Raw genomic sequence first — 23,164 nt, 5'->3', positions numbered from 1 at the left:
TACCCCCCCCCCCCCCCCCCTTTGTTAGATATTGAATTGCAATGTTAATGAAAGGGGCAAATATTGGTGCAATGTTGTGAAAAATGATTCAGGAACACATTGTACTGATGACGCACAGCTTATGCCACATTTGAATCAGTTGAGTGAGGCATATTTTAGTTTGGCTGTAATGCAGAATCACATGTTCAGACAGAATCTGAATTTGGCTGGGTAGGGATTGGTTGAGGGGGATTGTCTAAACTTTCCGGGTTTGTTTTTGTCCCTCGTCCTCCTTCTCAGTCAGCAGTCATTAGCGTGTGTAAACTCTCACTCTCACTTTTCACAGAGTCTAGGTGTTCTTATGCTAATCATGTTGTAGTTCATTCTCCAGGCTTTAATTAGTCGGGGACAAACATAATTGCTTATTTGCCTCGCAGAGGCTGTCGGATGGGGCGATTGTGTTTAAGTGCTTTAGTCTGGTAATATTTCACTGCTCAGCTGTCAGCATGAACACATGTAAGCGTCTGCTTACGCTCCGCGCTCGTTTGGGAGTGACTTGTGTAGCTGTACTTCACTCTGCTGTTCGTTCTCTTGATGGATTTGGTAATGATTTCTCAATGGGGGATATGCTGCCCCAGCATTTTCATAAAAAGTAGTTACAAAATGGAGCGTGCAATTTCTGTTGATGGATCTTGAGAGGGATAATGAAGTATTGCTGCACAGCTAAATTCTGCAGATTGGTCATTAATGTTGTTTCAGAGCAGTAGTTCTAACCAAACCAAACAGTGAGTGCTATTTGAACAATCGTCTTTAAAAAGTGACTTTTCTTTAAATCGTCTTTAAGAAGTTTTTCTTTTCTTTTCTTTTTTCTTAAAAAAATGTTCCTCTTATATTGTTAGAGAACTATAAAAAGCCATATAAAATGTAACACAACCACATTATGAATATCATTATGAATATTATTATGAATAATAGTATTATCATCATCATCATCATTATTTTTATTATTATTATTATTGTTGTTGTTTCCCCATCCTTTGTAATTTAATCCTTGATAGCCTTATGCTGAGTTTTTCTGACCCTTTTTTTCTGAGGGTTCATGGCCTCCAACAAAAAAATATTTCATAGAAATGAAACATTAGACATCATTAATTCTTATAATTTAAAGTTTTTTGGGGGCACTCTTGAGAATTGATTTAAATTCAAGTTCAGTTCTAGAATTGAAGTTGACCTGACATAGTGAATATTAATACAACATTGCAGTTTGGTTGGAGTGTAAGGAAAATTAATCAGAATTCAAACAAATTTAAAACATGCCATTTTTAATTAAAAGCAGAGACACATTTAATATGTTCTTGATAAAGGCTTGTTTGAAAGTTAAAAAAAGTAAAAAAAAAAATTGACATTTTTAGGTTTATTTATTATAGACAGAGAAAACAATAGATTGATATGATTCAATATGTCAGTTTTTCTGCATCAAACTGGAACAGCCTCTACTTCTGATGACTCTTTTTTTATATATCTAATACAAATACAGTATTTCAGATCGCACATACACTCTTAAAAATAAAGGTGCTTCACGATGCCATAGAAGAACCTTTTTGTCTAAATGGGTCCATAAAGAACCTTTAACATCTGAAGAACCTTTCTGTTTCACAAAAGGTTCTTCGTGGCGAAAGAATGTTCTTCAGATTATAAAAAGGTAAGAAAGAGATGGTTCTTTGACTGAATGGTTCTTTGTGGAACCAAAAATGGTTCTTCTATGGCATCGCTTGAAGAACCGTTTGAAGCACCTTTATTTTTAAGAGTGTATGTATGATGTAAATAGAGAGGATAAACGTTGTTTAAGCCTTCTTGCAAGTTCTTGTGCAATATTCATTTTATTTAATTTTTCATCTGAGTTAATTATGAGTCACACTTTGTACACTTCCCTGACTTCCCTGAAGAGTATTGCAGATTCTTCAAACAGTTTGTAGTTGACACAGTCATTTTAAATCTGAAGTGTGAACTACCAGTGCTAAAATAGGGGGTTTCATTACACCTTAAAGTGTTTATATGTTTCTGTAGGGATGCCATCCAGGTCTGAAGCTCAACATCGGAGACAGAAACATTTAACTGGTCTAAAACAAAATATGTACGTTTTCATATATAACTTTTCAAATGCATATATCTGAGAAATATTATTTTATTGTTTATCAAGTTTCTAATGGCAAGTTAATCCTTTTCCAGCCCTTTCACCCTGCTCAAGTTAGGTATGGCTTTATTAGTAGACAATTTATTATATTCAGCTGGGCTGGATTCTTCACAATTTCTTCGCAGACATGCGGAGTAGGAATTTCGTAAATTTGCTGCTTGTGTTACCAATTAGTCCCTTTATTTAAGCTGTGATAGCCACCCATCTAGTCAACTAAATTTTTTTTCTCAACAAATTTGAGGAATTTTACATTGTGTAGACATACACTTTAATGTGTGATATGACTAGGTTTGCCCCTGACTCAAAATTGTTCTAGTCGACTAATAGTTGTTCATTTAAACTAGGGCTGTCAGTTTAACGTGTTAACTTAATTAATTATTTATGAAAAAATAACGCAATTAAAATATTTTAACGCTGTTAACGCACTGGCCCAGCCCCCAGACCTGTACATCATCTTGCATTTCATACAGTTGACAGTTGACAAATATGATGCAGGGCAACTACTCCATAAATGCAGTTATGCCCTAAAATTCAAGATATTGGTGCAAAAAATGCCCCTGTAATGAGTTTTTGTCTCAAATTTATATCATACGATAAGCGATAGCATACGAGCAGCGAGAGCAATATCAGACGAGTCCTGTTTATGTCCGAATACCACGAGTGCAAATATGATTTTACACAACAGTTCAGTAAATAAGAAGTTGATATTGCATTATATTTTAAACACAATATTAAGTGATTTTGCTAAATTTTGCAAATAATATATTTTACCTTTAAAGTCATGGCAGAATTGTTGTGCGTCTCCGAGCAACACAGCGGTGTTTGGTTTCTGAATGAATCCAGGTTTTGAACGAATCGGTTGAACCAATCGATGTTTCAAAGACCCATTCATAGAAAGAGCCATTTACTTCATTCCTGAATAAATCAGCCATTTGAACGAATTAATGACTCATAAAAACATTTACCGCCACCTGTTGGCAGATTTAGTTTCTTATTTTTAGATAAAAATAATAAGGGATAGTTCACCCCAAAAATGTAACTTCTGTCATCGTTTACTTACCCTCATATCGTTTTAAACCTTTTTTTTTGTGGAACATAAAGGAAGGTATTTTGAAGACTGTTGGTAACAAAGCTGTTTTGGTTAATGACTTTCATTGTATGAACAAAAAATACTAAAACGTTTCTCAGATTATTTTGTGTTCCATAGTTTATGTTGGGCCTAAATGTTTATGTGTAATACATTTTATGTTGAATCAAATAATTAAAATATCTTTCTAAAGCTACACTTTGTAATGTCTAGCTACTTGAATACTTTCTCATTTAACACAAAATTTGCTTTAAATAATCTTTTGTGGGTATTTTCACAGTCAAATTTATTTTGCGATTAATTCGATTAATTAATTGAAACATCATGTAATTAATTTGATTGAAAATTTGAATCGACTGACAGCCCTAATTTTAACCATTAGTTAATTAATCGCACATTTATTTTAATTTAATTACTTAAAGTATATACTTTGGAGGTCTTTAATATTTTGTCTATTCCGCATTCAAGTGCACGCATGAAGCTTGCAGCAACACACCCGCAAAAGTAATGACTATGAATGTGCTGGAATGAATAGCATTAATTATTTATTAATAAATAGTTAATAGTTTTTAAAGAGAGAAATGCACCTTTAATACAGATTACATAATGAAAGAGTTTTTGTTTTCGATTTGAATGGGTTCCAGACATTTCAAGCAAGGCAAGAATACGCTGAGTTATGTTCATTTTTGTGACACGCACCAGTTCACGGAGACCGAAACAGCAGAAAGTGCACCCTGTTTATTTTCTTTATTTTATAAAAGCACAATGACTTGTTGATATTGTGAGTGTATATAAATAAGTGTAGACCCTTTACAGTTTTGAATTATATATTACTCTTATCTTTAGGAGTGAAAATGACAGCATATTTTAAGTCATTTTTACTCAGGAAAAGAAATGCAGTAGCACACTAACAGCTTCCACACTTCGCACAAACACTTGGACATGTGACTAAAAGTGCAAATTTATCTAGATAACATTAGAGCAAGCAGCCATGTAAAGTTGCTACTACTTTCCAATGATAAGCCATATTGTCTGGGGAGGGGGTGGGGCATTTTATCATATAATGGAGACAGAATTAGAAATGGGTTATTCTTTGAATCATTGTCATTAGACACATATGCGGTTACCAAAATAATTTCCTTAACTCTGGATGAAATCATACATGCCTGCTGAGTAACATTTTTAATATATATATATATATATATATATATATGGTACAGATTTATATATGTATAAAAAGAATGTGACTCCTCGTGCATGGATGAAAATGGAACCGTAAAATCTCAGCTGGGGTTAAATGAGTCAAAAAATATGCTGTAATTTCTGAATGTAATAAGACTCCGTGATTGCTACTGTTTAAAGCAATGTAAGTGCAGACATCAGGTTTGTTGTGGGTAAAGTAAAGCTGGACTCTATAGGACAGAGATGCGTCAACACTGATCACTCATTTCCTCTGGGTTCACTGTCTGTTTCCTGTTTTTAGATCAGCTACCAGAGCATCGAATCATCAGATCCCAGCATCAACGTTCCCGGCCCACGGCGCACCGTCTCCAAACTAAAGAACGAGACGTATCACATGTTCTCCGGGCTTCACCCCGGCACCACATACCTGGTGTCTGTTCGCGCCCGCACCGCCAAGGGCTTTGGCCAGACCGCCCTGACCGAAATCACCACCAATATCTCAGGTGAGGAAATGCGCATCGGCACAAGTAATCCTGGGATATGAGAGGCATCCAAAAACCTGCAACTTTGCTGGCTTTCTGTCGCGTCTCTCTGAATCTAAAGTACTTAATTATAAGTTTTCCTGCCCTCACGCCATATAACATCCAATGGGGAGGGGGGGGCACTCTGGAGGTCCCTCAGGACAGACACGGGACAGTGGGCCTCCAGAGCGGTACCCGTTCGGGGTGCCATGGCGGAGCAGGGGACTCGGGAGGCCACGGTGAAGCAGCCTCCGAGGCCGCGGCCCCAAACCCCCGCCTCGGCTGGAGCCCCCAAAAAAAATACTTGGGGAAATTTACGGGGATGTACTCGGGGCCTGGAGCCCTCCTTGGGCTTAACGGGGAATCTGGAGCCCTCCCTGGGCTCAACTGGGGATCTGGAGCCCTCCCTGGGCTTAACTGGGGATCAGGAACCCGTCCTGGGCTTAACTGGGGATCAGGAGCCCTCCCCGGGCTGAACTGGGGATCAGGAGCCCTCCCCGGGCTGAACTGGGGATCCGGAGCCCTTCCCGGGCTATACTCGGGAACAGAAGCCCTTCCCATCTGGAGCCCTCCCTGGGCTCAACTGGGGATCTGGAGCCCTCCCTGGGCTCAACTGGGGATCAGGAGCCCTCCCTGGGCTGAACGGGGAAACAGGAGCCCGTCCTGGGCTTAACTGGGGATCAGGAGCCCTCCCTGGGCTGAACTGGGGATCCGGAGCCCTCCCTGGGCTGAACTGGGGATCCGGAGCCCTCCCCGGGCTGAACTGGGGATCCGGAGCCCTTCCCGGGCTATACTCGGGAACAGAAGCCCTTCCCGGGCTGAACTGGGAATCAGGAGCCCTTCCTGGGCTACACTCGGGATCAGGAGCCCTTCCTGGGCTACACTCGGGAACAGGAGCCCTTCCTGGGCTGAACTGGGAATCAGGAGCCCTTTGTGGGCTATACCCGGGATCAGGAGCCCTTCCTGGGCTTAACTAGGGAACAGGGTAGCGCTTACGTGGTGCTGGCACTGGAGGGTGCTTTGGAGGAGCAGGCACAGCAGGCACACAAGTGCATTCGAGGAGCTGGGACTGGAGTGAGGTTTGGGACTGGAGCCAACACTGGAGCGAGAAACCAGTAAACAAAAACTGGCCAAAAGGTGGGGAAAGACAAATGCGAGGAAAAAGTCGCCACTCACTTTCGGTTTTGGTCCGGTATTCTGTCACGGGTGCACTGCTGAGTGGACTGAGGAGCAAGGAACGGAGAAAGACGAGGAGTACATTAATCCAAATGGGTTTAATCAACACATGGAACACTCACGCTATACCTGACATGAACAATACCGGACGCTGGAGCACACACAGGGAACCCTATTTATACACACAGGAGGAGGGGATGACGAGACACACCTTATATATATATATATATATATATATATATATATATATATATATATATATATATATATATATATATATATATATACTGTATATTTGGGGTGTAACGGTACACATATTTGTACCGGGAATTTTCGGTACGGGTCTTTCGGTTCGGTACGCATGTGTACTGAACAAATCATTACATTTTTTCAGGAAATTCAGACAATAAATGCCGTTTTGGTGCTCTTTGATCAATAAATGCTCTTTGATGTGGTGCGACATATCGCTGTATACTAACGCCTCAGTTCTAACGGAAGCGTGGAGCCGCGAGTGAGCACGATCATCCCTTCATCTTTATTACTAGTTTTAATGCGAAATATACATGAATGAACATCTCACCTCTCACATAATCACTCAATTAGTGTTTCAACTGTGGAAAGACGTCATTAAAACAGCTTGAAAACAAAATGTCACTTAGCATTGCATTTACCTCAGGCAAGTCATCAGTGTCTACAGCTCGTAGCATGTATTTGCTCGACAAATGAGATAGTGAAGAGCATTTTGTGAAATATTAGACTAGGCCTATACTTCATTATCTTTATTTTACCTGTTAGTGATTTCTTGATTATTTAATGTATGTTTAAATAAATATTTTATGAAACAAGTTAGGATTCTGTGAATTATTATATTTCGACGACAAATAATTTGTATAGCCTAATTTCGAAGTTAATTTGACATGTTTGCATAAAAAAAATTTTTATTTGAGTGTTAATTATTACAATTAAAAATAAGTAGCAATTGAATTTAAGTTTGGGCTCTGTTGTTAATTGTAACCTTATAGTAGGACTAATGTAAAATGGCTCCATATAGTTTAGAGCAGAAGCTGAGGTAGATTTTTATCCCTAAGAAAATTGTATTTATAATTGAATTTATTTAAAGAAAGAGCAATTTGTTCAGTAAACCATTGTTAAAAAAAAAAAGCAATTTATGTTTAGTTTTTTCCTCCTGCTGTAACGAAATCATACCGAACCATGACATCAAAACCGAGGTATGTACCGAAACGGTATGTTTGTGTACCGTTAAACCCCATATATATATATGAAGTTCCTATGCTTGAGAAGGGCTCTGTGAAGGGAGAGGCTGGCCAAGGTCACTTAGGGTGGGGTGTCAGGTATACGTTGGAGCACTGATTAGTTGCATTCCAGATTCAGAGTTGAAACATTTATTTATTTTAATTTTTTTGGTGACACTCTGTGCAAGTGCGTCGTATTAAGAAAAATGCAAGCAAGTTTGGAACAGCGGTATGCGATAAAATTTTGTGTGAAATTGGGTAGCTGCACTATCATCACGACAACGCACTGAGTTGAAGTGCTTTGGCTGTCAGAGAGTCTTTGGCTGAAAAACACATCATGGTGCTTTACCATCCACCCTATAACCCCGACTTGGCTCCTTGCAGCCTTTTCATTTTCTCAAAGATGAAGAATGGTTTGAAAGGTCACCATTTTGGTAACATCCAAAGAGCCACTACACCGGCTCTGAATGGCATCCCACTTGAAGACTTCTTTGGATACTATGAAGAATAGAAAATCACAGGGACACGATTTTCGCTGTGTACACTCACAAGGTCCATATTTTGAAGAAGGCAATGTTCAATTGCAAAATTGGTCAATATGCATCAATATGGTCAAAGTGTTTGCGTTCTGTTCTAAGCTACACAGAAACGAAATTGCTTCCATGGCAAACCAAATTGCTTTCTATAGCATCTCATGATATAATCTACTTTTGTTCTATTTAGTGATCGTTTCACTAAGCACTTGAAGTCACGTGTTACAGTGAGTGGAAATACAGTGCAGTACAGTTCAGTGTGTAAAGTCTGCTCCATCTTCCTGTACAGCGCCTATCATGTGGTGGTGGAGGAGGATGGCTCCAGACAGGTGAGGCGGAGGGAGCTAGGTCACATGGAGTGTTTCCCTGCTCCTTCCTCCCATGGGGAGAGTCCCGGAGGAGGTGGAGGAGCAAGTGGTGCTCCGCCTCATTACTACACAGCCGAACTCACGCCCAGCAGCTTACCTGAGGCTACACCATTCACTGTAGGGGACAACCACACCTACAACGGCTACTGGAACACACCTCTGGACCCCAGCAAGAACTATCTCATCTACTTCCAGGCCTCCAGCAACTTCAGAGGGGTGAGTGCCCAATCACATCTGCCCAATGAACTCTCATATGCACTCCTTGTTAGTACACGTTTTCTTGGAGAAAGCTTGGGAAGAGAAGCCGATGGAAATTTGCAAATGGATAGAAGTATTCCATAAACATAACTGTTTGATTGATTGATTGATTGATTTTGGTAATTTTGATGTTCAAGAAGAATTGGGAAATTGTTTGGAGAGTTTGGTTTATTCCAAACATACCCATTGCAAAATGATAGCCATGCAAAATGCTTTAAACAAAAGTGAATATTCATTCATTCATTCATTTAGAAACGTGTTAACATGCCTTAAAACTGGGCCAAGCAATAATGCAAACCTGTATCCTGAGATAAAGAGAGAAGGCAGTGTCTATTAGGCACATTATCACTGAATAATAAATTGTTGGCCACACCATCAGATATTCTTGGAATCTACATTGGGGTATCAAAGACATAGGCAGTCAATAATACGTTTGTGAACCGTTTGAACGTCTATTTTTTTTCCTGAATTGCTTGCTTGTAAAATGTTTTCTGATTTAAGACATAATGACTTAGCACACAAAGCTGTACTTTTCAGACCTGTGTTGTTGTTGTTTTTTTAATCCACGTAATGACACACTGTCTACAAATGGAGAAAATGTGGACTGTTGCTACTCTCTCTTTGAATGGGCATCTGGAGATCACTGTAAGAGCACAATGGACCAACCTGAAAGAACCCGAGGATAAGAGCAGACTTTCAGAAATCTCTGCAAGCAGAATGAAATGAAATTATGACACAAAAGAAACCAGTGATGTTTAAGCATGAGGCATTTCTCACAATTGCCCAAGACCACATGGATGTTCCACAAAACATCTGGAAAACTGGTCTGTGGATAGGTGAACATTGAAAAAAAAAAGATTTCAGAAGAGTATCAAAACATTTTACAGATAGTTAACGACTTTAGAATGTGATGCAACAAGACAATGACCCAAAGCATCAACTAAAGAAAATAAGTCCTGACCTTTTAGCCAATTAATATACTGTGACATAAGCGAAAGAGGGCTGTACTACTGTACCAAGACAATCCAGAAATTCTGATAGACTGAAACTGAATTTGTGGGGTGGGATTTGTATGAGCAGCTGCAGAACATGTTTTGACGCTAAATAAGAATCTACAAGTTACGAAATTATAGGGTTCACTTACTTTTTCCACCCGTCGTTGTGAATGAATAATGTATTAAATAAAATAAATTAATTAAAGTGCAGTAGTGAGTGTTATTATGTCAGATTTTGTTTATCTATAATTGTAATTTAAATTACGATCAATGCAGAAATACAGAGAAAAAAACTAAACAGAAAAGGTGTTCATAAAATTCTTTTTTTTCTTTTTGACTGTACAAATGCTTGAAATCAGTTGAACTTTCAAACATTTTACAGATAGTTAACGACTTTAGAATGTGATGCAACAAGACAATGACCCAAAGCATCAACTAAAGAAAATAAGTCCTGACCTTTTAGCCAATTAATATACTGTGACATAAGCGAAAGAGGGCTGTACTACTGTACCAAGACAATCCAGAAATTCTGATAGACTGAAACTGAATTTGTGGGGTGGGATTTGTATGAGCAGCTGCAGAACATGTTTTGACGCTAAATAAGAATCTACAAGTTACGAAATTATAGGGTTCACTTACTTTTTCCACCCGTCGTTGTGAATGAATAATGTATTAAATAAAATAAATTAATTAAAGTGCAGTAGTGAGTGTTATTATGTCAGATTTTGTTTATCTATAATTGTAATTTAAATTACGATCAATGCAGAAATACAGAGAAAAAACTAAACAGAAAAGGTGTTCATAAAATTCTTTTTTTTCTTTTTGACTGTACAAATGCTTGAAATCAGTTGAACTTTACTTTTACAACCAAAAAAATTGTAAAATATCCAGTCTACACTTTAAATAAGAACCTGGCGTGTATTGCACCTCAACAGAAGCAGCACACTAAAAACTAAACTAATGCATTGATGTCAGCTATGCTGCTGTAATTCTACAATAATAATGAGAAACAGTTACATTCTAGTCATGAATAAGTTAAAATGAATTTACAGAAGAGGCCCACAAGCTGCACAACACCTGGTTCATTTGAGACTTCTTGAGCATCATCACACATCAAGTTTTCCCACTGCTGGTGTCACTTACCTAAATAACTCAAGATGACTTCCTTGATTTTATACCCCAGAGACATCTTCTCTGCTCCTTGATGTGGATGTCAAAGCTTCATCCAGTAGGGAATAGCCTTTTGCTGGCATCCGCTTGTTGTTTTTCTTGCATTGCCACATCAAGAAGATACCAACTTCCCATGGATTCCCTACAGAAGCCCTATGATGTCTATCAATGGCTGAGCATTCATCAGCTTGTTCAGGAGTGTTCACACATTGAACGTTTTCTGTTGCTTTACAGGTGATGGAGTCTGTGACAATCTGTTGACTCTTTGACAAGATCCGTTTGATCTGAATCATATAGGTGCCATACTCTTTTGGCCATAGTTTAAAAGTTGAATAGTCTTCTTCTTTAGTGTGCTTTCAGAACAGGTCTTATTAAGGTCTATTCAGCTCTTGAACTCTTTGCAAGGCAACACATAATATCCTCTTCAGCTCATCAACTCTTTGAGACAAGACTGGTGGTTCTTTCATGGTATTCTCATCAGATCATTTGCCATTTAATTTTTTCACTTGAGACATCAGCACAAGAACCCATCTCAGACCTCCCACCTCCCTCAGAATTTCCAAGAGCCTCCGGCATATTGATAGCAAATTATAAAATTATATAAAATACCCCAGAAACCCTGTTTCCACCTGGTATTAAGATGCATTTTGGTGCAAGTCATCAACCAAAACATGCATTACTATTTCCATCTGAGAATAAGAAGTGCATCTCCTGTGACCACTTATGTTCGAATTTTAAGACACTCCCTTTTTATTTTACATCACTTTGATGGAGTTGGAGAATGGAGGAACACTACTGAATGAATGACTTATTACGGAAATAAAAATCAAATGGAAAGGATAACAAAGATAGCTGCAATTTTTGGTAATAATGTTTAAATAAACTAGATGCTTACCTGCTAAGGAGCTACTCTCTTGCTATCTTACAATATGAAGAGGCCAAACTCCCAGGTTTGATTGGATCAAATATGTCTTGTATACAGTTGTATACTTTATATGGTTAAACTCTATTTCTGGCATGGTGGTTTTCGCATTACTATGAGTATTACAGCCTATTTTAAAGATTAGTTTGCATTGCTTTATCTTTAGAAGAGTAGCACTGTTCTATAGGAGGGTAAGATTGACATAAGAGTTAACTATGTGATGCATCGATATAAAAAAGTGTGCATCGGATTCAGGTTGGCATTTGTATTGTGATGCATAATTTATAACATACAGTATTTGCACTGGTAAAAACTGACTTATTTATATATAATTATAAGTATGCACTATACTTTTTTTATTTAGAAAGTGACCAATATTTTATATGTAGATTGATTTCTCCAAATAATTTCAAATCCAATGTTTGGAAACACTTTGGGTTTTATAAGAGAGATGGAAATGTTGATTAAAAACCTATGCGATTTGTAAAATAAATAAAATATAAATAAAGTGATAAAAGCAAACTATCTGTACCAAATTGAATTGTGTAGCATCATATATATATATTTTTTCCATTGCATAATATTGCATTGAATCGCATTGTGTTGAATCGAATCGAAATCGGATTGCACTGCATCATAATAGGGGTGAATCGTATCGCATCACATCGGTAGCTGCTTCATATGTATCATATCGTTGGCTATGCATCAATATGCGTTTCACATCAGCCTCAGTTATGGAATTGCACATCCCTACTGTTCTTCATCCTACTAAGCAACCTGAAAACAAGAGACTCGGGTATCATTACTTTGTCTTTTAGGTCATTCTGACCAATAATGTATTATTACCTGTAGTCATTGGCTTTCCACATACAGTAGGTCTTCAACCCTGCTCCTGGAAATCCACTATCATGATAGGTTTAGTTCCAACCTTCTCCACCACACCTGCCTGCAAGTGAACACCTTGATTAGCTGGTTCAGGTCTGTTTGAGTAGGGCTGGAGCCAAACTTTAAAGTTTAAGGCATCTGGCCTAGCATCTACACATCAGACTTCAGGATTTCAGATTCAAAAGCAACAAAAATGTACTTAAAAATCAAAAAGATTCACCTAGTGAATTCTAGTGATCCTGAAGTCCTTGATTCGCTGGTTCAGATGTGTTTAATTAGGACAAGACGTTAATTCTGCTGAAAGGTGGCCCTTCCTGGTCTAAGACGTTTTACAAGTCCAGCAAGTCCAGCAGTATCAACTCTTGCTTAAAGGGGTCATAGGATGCTACATGCACTTTTACAAGTAGTTTGAACTGAAATGTGTGTTGGCAGTGTTTGTACACAACCACCCTATAATGATAAAAATCCACCCAGTGTTTTTTTTTTTTTTCTGCTCAAATCTTTACCCCTTTCTCAAATCGAGCCGATCTCAGATGCCTGTCTGTGTGACGTCACACAGACAGGCCCCTCCCACGATAGTTTGATTGACAGTAGCGTTTCAGCACATACTGGACTGGTGTCTTACCTTAGCTCCGCCCTGAGTGACTGTCATCAGTCCGCCATTGTTTCACCGCCAGAGCAGATGTAGACAAGAATGACTCCTAAGCGACTGAGGTGTTCTGTTTTTGGATGTAATAATGAACATAGCAGTCGTCATTTACTCCCGACATCTGAGCCGCTGAAGACGCAGTGGATTATGTTTGTTTTTGAAGGGAATGCGCCTCTGATCTACATAAATGCGTCTATGTTCGCGCGGATCATTCGTGATCCAGCCTCACCTACAGAAGAAGTGAGTGTAAGGTTTTTTTAATGAATCTTTTCAAATCGCCTTTCCTAATAATGTGCTAATTAGCAAGTTTCACTCAGAGAGCAACCCGGAAGAGAGGGGCGGGGTCAGCAGAGCTAATTAACATTTAAAGGAAAATGCTACAAAACTGCGTGCTCTGAAAAGAGTTGTTTTTGACAGGGTAAAAAATATGTTTTTTACACTACCATTGAGAAATTTTAACCAAACTATGTTACAGACTTTTCATTAAGACCCTAAAGAATTATATCAACTTGTGGAAAATGGGCTTCCTATGACCCCTTTAAGCTTGATTAATGCACCAAAACCAGTTCTTCGTTTTCAGTCAACTTTGATGTTGGGTGGATAATTGGGAAATAGACATCAGACAAGTAAACTATATACACTGATAAATTATGTATACTTATATAATTAATGAGAATGAATAACTACCACTGAAGATATAATCTGCTTCTGTAGCAACCTTGGAAAGCTATTTAAGGACATGATTCAATTGAGCACAACATAACATCTTATTTACTTTTATTAGGATGCTGCTTATTTAGTTGTTTGATGTATTGAGGTGATACGCCGAGATCCAGACTGCGGTACATGAAAGTTCCTCTGCAAGCACAATAGAGAGAAGCATTTGATCATCAGTTGTCATTTTAATGAGATCTGTGGAGTTGTATTCTGTCTCCTGGTCACGGAAATGACTCTGTAGTGTCCCCGAAGTAAAAAAAAAAGGGGGGTTATAGATTTAGAGAACAAGACAAACACACTCAGTTCGACTCATGTTGGCTGGCTGGCTCATCACTACAAACAAAACAAAGGTACCATTGTATCCAATAATGGGATTGCGTTAGAAATCCCTCCTCTAATGGGAAGTAATGAATACATAATAGGTCATAAACAGCAGCATCAACCACTCAACGCTGTCTGACACTCGCCGCTCAAAGTGAGTTTATTCTAGCACAAGATGAGTCAAATTCATTCAGGTTATTTATCTATCTGACCCACAAGCATTTCCATCTTAATCAGCCTAAATAAATCTTTTTAACGTGAGCGACGCTGGATGCTCGGCTGTGCTGTTGCTTATTATTTTGACAATTATTTGTGATAATTAGGTGCAGGTTTGCTCTATTAGACTTGCTCTGAATTTAAACAGTAATTACTCTGACTAAAGTGGCTTACTGCAGCTCAATGGGCGTATGTGTTGAATTTTAAAATAGACAAATGCATTTTAGAATAAAACAGAATTTATTAGTAGGAGAGGCAAGCTTCGTTATTACTGTTGCTCCAAACCCTTAATCCCGCTAATACGTTTTAAACTTCACTACATAACTCATCCCGCATTGTTTGCACTGTAGACTTGAGAGGACCTCAAATTATGCAGCGACTTTTGCACTCCACTGACATTTTCTTAAGTGAATTATGAATGCAGTGGCTGTTCACCTCTCCTATTCACATTCCCATGGATGCATAAAAGTCAGTAATTTTTGTGGGTGTGACAGACAGACGCATTTTCACTCTGAATATTGACCGTATTACATTGTGGGAAATAGCTGGGCATCACCACCCTTAACAGCCACTTGTAAAGCAGTGTTGAGCGTGACCTGCATATCATATCGAATATCATCTGACAGCGATTAATTTCAGCGCTGCCCCTCAGTGCCCCACAAGAGGACACAGAGGACTGCCGAACACATGTTTTAATGACATGTTAAAATACGGTGGTAAATATGTCACATCTGCCCCGGTGAAAGAGAGGAGAAAGCAACTCGGTGCTGGTTTTCAATTTAAAAGGCAATTTACAGGCAGTTTGGGTGAGAAAGGTCTCGACTCCAATCTAGGTAGATGAATTTGCATAATTGCCACATAAAGCCACAATTTGCACCTGTAAATCTTAATTTGATAATATGTCTGTGTAGCTCATCCTGTTTGTGTGTGTGTGTGAGAGAGAAATGCTTAGGGCTGGATTGGACTCTTAGGCTCTGTACCAAAACCTAGGGAGCTAGCCATGTAGACAGTATTTTAGGCACATCATAAGGCCATGAGACTCTTTTTTTTTGTGCTAATTACAATATTGTATATTAACTTAGAAACATGTTAATGATTAATCTATTGAAATCATAGTTGCACAAATTGTGCATTTAGGGCTACAACAGCTTGTTACTGTACAGTAGGCCAACTTTGTACCCCACCTAAGCCAAGAAAGCTGTGTATTCCAAGCTAACTGGGAACTCAGAGTTATGTGGTCCTTAACAACATTCTCAAAATATTAGCACAACAACATCATTTATATATTGTTCATTGATTTTTGGGGTAACACTTTATTTTAAGGTGTCCTTGTTACATGTTACATGTACTTATTATTATAATAACAATAAATTATGCATAATTACATGCAAGGAACCCTAAGCCAAAAGTACTAATTAATATTACTCAGTACTTAAATGTATAATGCACTGTAACAGGGACACATTAAAATAAAGTGTAATCAATAAAAAAAATAAAAAAAAAAATATATATATATATAAGGACATAATCTGGACATTCTGAACATTCAGAAATAATGTTTTCAAAATTTAATGGGAACATTAGCAAAATGTTGTAGTAAGGGGGTGTTTGCACAACACTGTTTAAAAAAAAAAAACGAAAAAAAAAATTATATATATACAGTATATTTATGTTTTGGCCATTCGTTTACACGTTATACATTTTTGGGGCCTGAAAATGTAAAAATAGGTTTCAGAGTGTACATTTTTGAAAATGACACTGTTATCTCTATGCAAATTATAAAAAATGCTAATTTGTGCACATGTTGGCATCATGCACATCCCTATTACATGTTCATTTGATTTTTGGGGTAACACTTTATTTTAAGGTGTCCTTGTTACATGTTACATGTACTTATTATTATAATAACAATAAATTATGCATAATTACATGCAAGGAACCCTAAGCCAAAAGTACTAATTAATATTACTCAGTACTTAAATGTATAATGCACTGTAACAGGGACACATTAAAATAAAGTGTAATCAATAAAAAAAATAAAAAAAAAAATATATATATATATAAGGACATAATCTGGACATTCTGAACATTCAGAAATAATGTTTTCAAAATTTAATGGGAACATTAGCAAAATGTTGTAGTAAGGGGGTGTTTGCACAACACTGTTTAAAAAAAAAAACGAAAAAAAAAAAATATATACAGTATATATATGTTTTGGCCATTCGTTTACACGTTATACATTTTTGGGGCCTGAAAATGTAAAAATAGGTTTCAGAGTGTACATTTTTGAAAATGACACTGTTATCTCTATGCAAATTATAAAAACTGCTAATTTGTGCACATGTTGGCATCATGCACATCCCTATTACATGTTCATTCTACAGGTATGCACACGTTTCTTTACAAAGAGACATCACCAACTACTGGCCTGGCATGCATACTACAGCAGGGATCTGTATACGAAACTTAAAAAAAAAAGAAGCAAATAAATAACTTTTCTGTTTTGTGGTACATCATTTTTGTGGAAACAAACATATTGCATGTTACAGTTGGGTTAGTAGAGTAGTAAAATACTGTATGTGTACCCTTAAGGTATTCCCTTTTTAGGGGTAAATAAGATACAAAGAGGTCAAACTGTGCTTCTTGTGAGAAAAGCTGTTTGTACTGTATGTTGCTGATTATGTAGAGCATGTCACTTATGAGGTTTTATTCATTTTGTATGTACACTTAGCAGACAACGTATGTTGACTGTAGACAGCATAACAGCTTGACTGAGCCTTCATGTCCAGCTGATGTTCTCATTCATTTGTTAGTGCATGTCATCAAAGGCATTTCTATTTAATTCTGGCTGCCCGTGGGATTTCTAGTCAGATATTCACATAAATCACACACACACGCTATGCTCTCACCCTCAGATAGCCCTGATAACTTGTATCCATTCTCTGTTTTATCCTCAGGAGACGCGGATCAACTGCATCCGGATCGCTCGTAAAGGTAATTCATTCTTTATCTGCACTGTTTACACGCTTGAGGGCATGTCTCATTGACAGCGCATATACATCAATGCTAACCAAATGTCCCGGACTCACTCACACTTTGGCAAGAGATGAATGCGTATTTGTTACCTTAATGTGGCTCTTTCTCAAAACGCCAGCAGTGATAGTTGGGCACAATCCACAGAGTATTATAATTCAAATATTACAAAATCTCATTCAAGTTTGGCATAGTGAGCCAACATAATAGAAACAGACTGAAGAACAAAAAATAGATGAACAGATAAAGCCAAAAAGAAGTAGGAGGAAACAGACTAAAGAACACGGGCTTTATTCCAATTTTTTTTAAAGCATCATAGATGCACAGGTGCAAAATGTTGGTACGAACAGTATGCTGCTTTCAAAAATATTTCATTTTGGCTAAATTACAGAGAAGCATTTCATGTTCCATGTGTTGATGAGGCAATCACATGATGCATCGCAGTGTTAGTTATAAATACATTTAATTCGACACATTCATATTTATGCATTTGGCAGATGTTTCTTCATTTTAATGATATCTGCAAACAGATAAAAATAATATAATAATAAATAGTAGGATATCATTAACACACTCACACACAAGGAAACATACATGTGCACTGAAATGTTATCACCACTTTCCCGCATCTTTATCGATAAAATATGTTTGCAACTTAAAAGCTATGTGACATTTCTTAGTAGCAAGGTGGCAGCGTCACTGTTCTTACAGCAGTTAACATGAAGCAACTTTGCTATCATTGTAAGGTTATTCTTAATGCATTATAATGCATAATGGCTGCATTATTAAGAAAAAAAACTAAAAAAGACATAAATCTCATGAATAATCATAACAACAGTACTAAATACATACCTATTTGTAGTTAGATATATCAACAAAAAATGAACATAACTGTATCCACTTAGTTTATAATGGATTATATATCCCACATTTTTGTATCTTTTACTTTCATCTTGATATTATTTACTTAATAATATCTGCTCAGTATCGTACTACATCCACTTAAAGCAAAGTGGCAAATCACAGTCTTCTTTCAAACATTCAAAAAGCTTTATAATGTGCTCATACGATTTACAAGTGGTCTTTGCCTGCTTTAAGTAAAGTAACAAAGGAGGAGTCTGATGACGTCACGGAGCTGAGAGGGTGCACGGAGGCCTAGCTCCCGCATCATTCGACATTTTTTTGACTTTTAACTAGACAAAAAGTTAATTTCACATCTGTTTGGAGGTATATTTGGGAACAACATGTCTAGCAAGGACGGGGGTACTTTTCCGATTGAAAAAGGTCCAAAATCCCAACAGAATCTTCGGAGCAGGCCTGCCGACGCTGATTCACAGGATGGCAGCACATGCGAATGTGGCTACTCACTTAAGCTTACACGTGAAGTCACGGAGTGCATCAGCAAAGTTTTGGACGAGAAACTGTCAACATTCACGAATGTTTTGGATGCTATCTCGCAGCGCGTTGAAGACAACACTAAACGTATTACCAACGCAGAGCGCTGAGTGTCTGACATTGAACACACACCGCGAGCGACCTCGACGGAAAACAAGCTGAGAAAAACTGAAAAGTTAATGCTGATGCTATCTGAAAAGGTGGAAGACTTGGAGAACATGTCAAGGCAAGACAATATTCGAATCTTAGGGCTCAAAGAGGGGTTTGAAGGCTCTCAGGCCTCTGCATTTTTCGCTACATGGCTACCAAAGGTGCTTGAGCTGGACACCACGAAAGGCCACTTTAAAATCAACTGAGCGCACAGAAGCCTCGGCCCGCAGAGGAGTGACTGACCGAGACCGGTGCTCATCAAACTTCACAACTTTGCCGACAAACAACGCATAATGTCTGCTATAAAGGCCAAGCGCTACCTGGAAGTGGATGGTCAGAAAGTCTTCATTCAGCAGGACTTCTCTGCTGCTGTCAAGGAGAAACGTCGGAGTTTCAATAAATCTTGCGAGGTGCTGATCCAGCGTGACGTTCGTTTCACCATGCGATTCCCGGCCGTGCTTTGCTTCACATACAAGGGGCAGAAACATTAATTTCATTGCCCGCAAGAAACCCAGGCATTCTTGAATGGTTTGCCTTGACTTTCTGACGACGGATCCCACTGTATGGTACTGAATTGAGTTTGCTCTCTCCATTATCGTGTTGTCGTTCTTTTAAACCGCAGGAATGACATCTACTCTCCGTTTCTCTGCTGACTTTAAATACTGACTGCGAACACACACACACACACACACACACTGTCTGAGTCTCGATTACCTGCACATCAGTGACTAAATCCTCCATTCCTAGCTTTAAAATCACGTTTCAGCTTGTTATGAGATACTTAATAAATTAGAGTTTCACTTTATTTTGTGGTGTCATTGCTGCGGTGTATTTATATATTTAAGTGAGTAATATTAATTAACAATTACTTAATTATTAACTACTTACTAAAAAGGGGTTGGGGTAGGGTTTGGTTTAGGATTATTGCATGTAATTATGTATAACTTACTGTTATTAGTATAGTAAGTACATGTGATGTGTAACAAGGACACTGTAAAATAGTGTTACCGTAATTAGTTCTAAAAAATAAAATAAAATAAAAACTCAGCGAACTCAGTTAAAAACTGAGTTTTTAATGTAAAACATCTAGACAAAGTCTTGAGCTGTGGTAATTGTAGTATAAGCAGAATAATTAATGATGGGCTGTTGAATTATTGTAAAACAATGCAAAACCGAATGCATTCATAAAGCAGAGTGGCCATATACTTCCCATAAAACTTCCCATAATCAATATTTATAATCAGCATTTACCAGCATGTTCCTATTTATTGTTATATTTTTAACTGAAAGCATCAGATGTGGCTAATGAGAAAGCGTAGAAAGCCACCTCAGTAACACTTTCTACAAAGCCTGTATTTAAAATGTATTATAAAGGTCTTGATGCATTATAATGCATGCATAATGACTTATAAACAGGGTGCACATTTTCAGCCTGGTTCTCATAAGAGCACCTGGAGATTTGGTTTGTTCCTCACACATAGTGTGACCCATTAAATATATGTATATATTTATTTATATGTATATATAGCGATCTTTTATTTTAGCGGGTTGCTGGTATATGCACTGTGTTTAACTCTGCAGATTGAAGAGCGTCAGTAAATGAAATGTCACAGTTTTGCATTGTGCTTTGAAAACTGCAGCTGATAGCCTAGATTTATGCTTTCAGTTTGAATATAAATCTTATACAGTATTACAGTTGTTTTGTTAATTGTGCATTGACAGCTGGCAACTATGTCAGTAATGCAAATGAGCGGTCTAAACTTATTTACACAGTGCGTATTTTTTTATTTTGGTCGTGCATGCACACCTGCGTACCACTTATGTGCACCCCTGCTTATAACCAACCTTCTATTATGGTGTATCATATGATAAATAATCATAACGACAGTTAAAATACAATATAATGCCTACTTTTTTGTGGCTGCAACTTTTAAGAGTATGATGCATTATAACATCAGAAAGCCTGCATTTATAATGCATTGTAAGGTTATTCTTAATGCATTATAATGCATAATGGCTGCATTATTAAGAAAAAAAACTAAAAAATAAATCTCATGAATAATCATAACAACAGTACTAAATACATACCTATTTGTAGTTAGATATATCAACAAAAAATGAACATAACTGTATCCACTTAGTTTATAATGGATTATATATCCCACATTTTTGTATCTTTTACTTTCATCTTGATATTATTTACTTAATAATATCTGCTCAGTATCGTACTACATCCACTTAAAGCAAAGTGGCAAATCACAGTCTTCTTTCAAACATTCAAAAAGCTTTATAATGTGCTCATACGATTTACAAGTGGTCTTTGCCTGCTTTAAGTAAAGTAACAAAGGAGGAGTCTGATGACGTCACGGAGCTGAGAGGGTGCACGGAGGCCTAGCTCCCGCATCATTCGACATTTTTTTGACTTTTAACTAGACAAAAAGTTAATTTCACATCTGTTTGGAGGTATATTTGGGAACAACATGTCTAGCAAGGACGGGGGTACTTTTCCGATTGAAAAAGGTCCAAAATCCCAACAGAATCTTCGGAGCAGGCCTGCCGACGCTGATTCACAGGATGGCAGCACATGCGAATGTGGCTACTCACTTAAGCTTACACGTGAAGTCACGGAGTGCATCAGCAAAGTTTTGGACGAGAAACTGTCAACATTCACGAATGTTTTGGATGCTATCTCGCAGCGCGTTGAAGACAACACTAAACGTATTACCGACGCAGAGCACCGAGTGTCTGACATTGAACACACTTCTCGACCTCGACGGAAAACAAGCTGAGAAAAACTGAAAAGTTAATGCTGATGCTATCTGAAAAGGTGGAAGACTTGGAGAACATGTCAAGGCAAGACAATATTCGAATCTTAGGGCTCAAAGAGGGGTTTGAAGGCTCTCAGGCCTCTGCATTTTTCGCTACATGGCTACCAAAGGTGCTTGAGCTGGACACCACGAAAGGCCACTTTAAAATCAACTGAGCGCACAGAAGCCTCGGCCCGCAGAGGAGTGACTGACCGAGACCGGTGCTCATCAAACTTCACAACTTTGCCGACAAACAACGCATAATGTCTGCTATAAAGGCCAAGCGCCTTCAATAAATCTTGCGAGGTGCTGATCCAGCGTGACGTTCGTTTCACCATGCGATTCCCGGCCGTGCTTTGCTTCACATACAAGGGACAGAAACATTAATTTCATTGCCCGCAAGAAATCCAGGCATTCTTGAATGGTTTGCCTTGACTTTCTGACGACGGATCCCACTGTATGGTACTGAATTGAGTTTGCTCTCTCCATTATCGTGTTGTCGTTCTTTTAAACCGCAGGAATGACATCTACTCTCCGTTTCTCTGCTGACTTTAAATACTGACTGCGAGGCCATGATAGTCTTGTTTATGCATATATAGGTCTGTTTGTATTTATTATTATTTTTACTTTCTCTTTCCCCCCGTGTGGTATGCTCTGGAGTATTTTTGTTGATGTTCCTAGTTTGTATTTTTCTTCTCTAAGTCGTTGATGCGGGAGGGGGTTGTTTATAGATGGTTAACAGTTTTTTACTGGTCATCTTTTTGGAGCGTGGCCGTTACGCCTCTTAGGGTCATTGGTTCTGAAAAACCTGGTTACTCATTCAGGTTGTTCGAAAACTGGTTGGCAGCTTGTTCTTTCTATTTTAAGTTGTTTTTCTTTTCACATTGAAAAATGTCAGTGTTGGTTTTTTTGTTTTGTTCATTTCTAAAGTGGTGACTTTGCTTTCTCAGTGCCTAGCATGTCCGTCCTGAAACCAAATTTCAGATGCCTCTCCGCGATCCATTCATATAATTTTGGGTATTTAGGTTATGAGTGATATTAAGATTGTTTCATTAAACCTTAAAGGGATCAACCATGCAATTAAGAGACAAAAAATTATATCTTATCTTAAAAGGGAACAAGCTCAGATTGCTATATTACAGGAAACTCATCTGACTGAAACAGAACACCTGAAGCTCAGACGAGGATGGGTGGGTCAAGTTTTCAGTTCCTCGTTTAATTCTCACAGTAGGGGAGTATCAATCTTAATTAATAAGAAGTTACATTTTAGGTTTGAGTATATGTTAAAAGATACAGGAGGACGTTACATTCTTATTCTTGGCCAGCTTTTTGGTGAAAGGGTCCTTATTGGAA

At 37.9% G+C, this 23,164-nt stretch overlaps 1 protein-coding gene across 1 annotated transcript in view; it reads left to right on the top strand.

The window, feature by feature from the left end:
• Positions 1-23,164, top strand: part of LOC107556883 (receptor-type tyrosine-protein phosphatase U-like) — a 153,520-nt gene that overhangs the window by 45,431 nt on the left and 84,925 nt on the right. The window contains exons 8-10 of the mRNA XM_016240126.1: positions 4,744-4,945; positions 8,154-8,509; positions 17,384-17,420. Of these exons, the coding sequence (XP_016095612.1) occupies positions 4,744-4,945; positions 8,154-8,509; positions 17,384-17,420 (595 nt within the window). The remainder of the gene's footprint in view (positions 1-4,743; positions 4,946-8,153; positions 8,510-17,383; positions 17,421-23,164) is intronic.

Source organism: Sinocyclocheilus grahami, unplaced genomic scaffold, assembly GCF_001515645.1.
Source record: "Sinocyclocheilus grahami isolate Dianchi unplaced genomic scaffold, SAMN03320097.WGS_v1.1 scaffold582.1, whole genome shotgun sequence".
NCBI lineage: Eukaryota > Metazoa > Chordata > Actinopteri > Cypriniformes > Cyprinidae > Sinocyclocheilus > Sinocyclocheilus grahami.
This window is presented reverse-complemented; position numbering and strand designations above follow the sequence as displayed.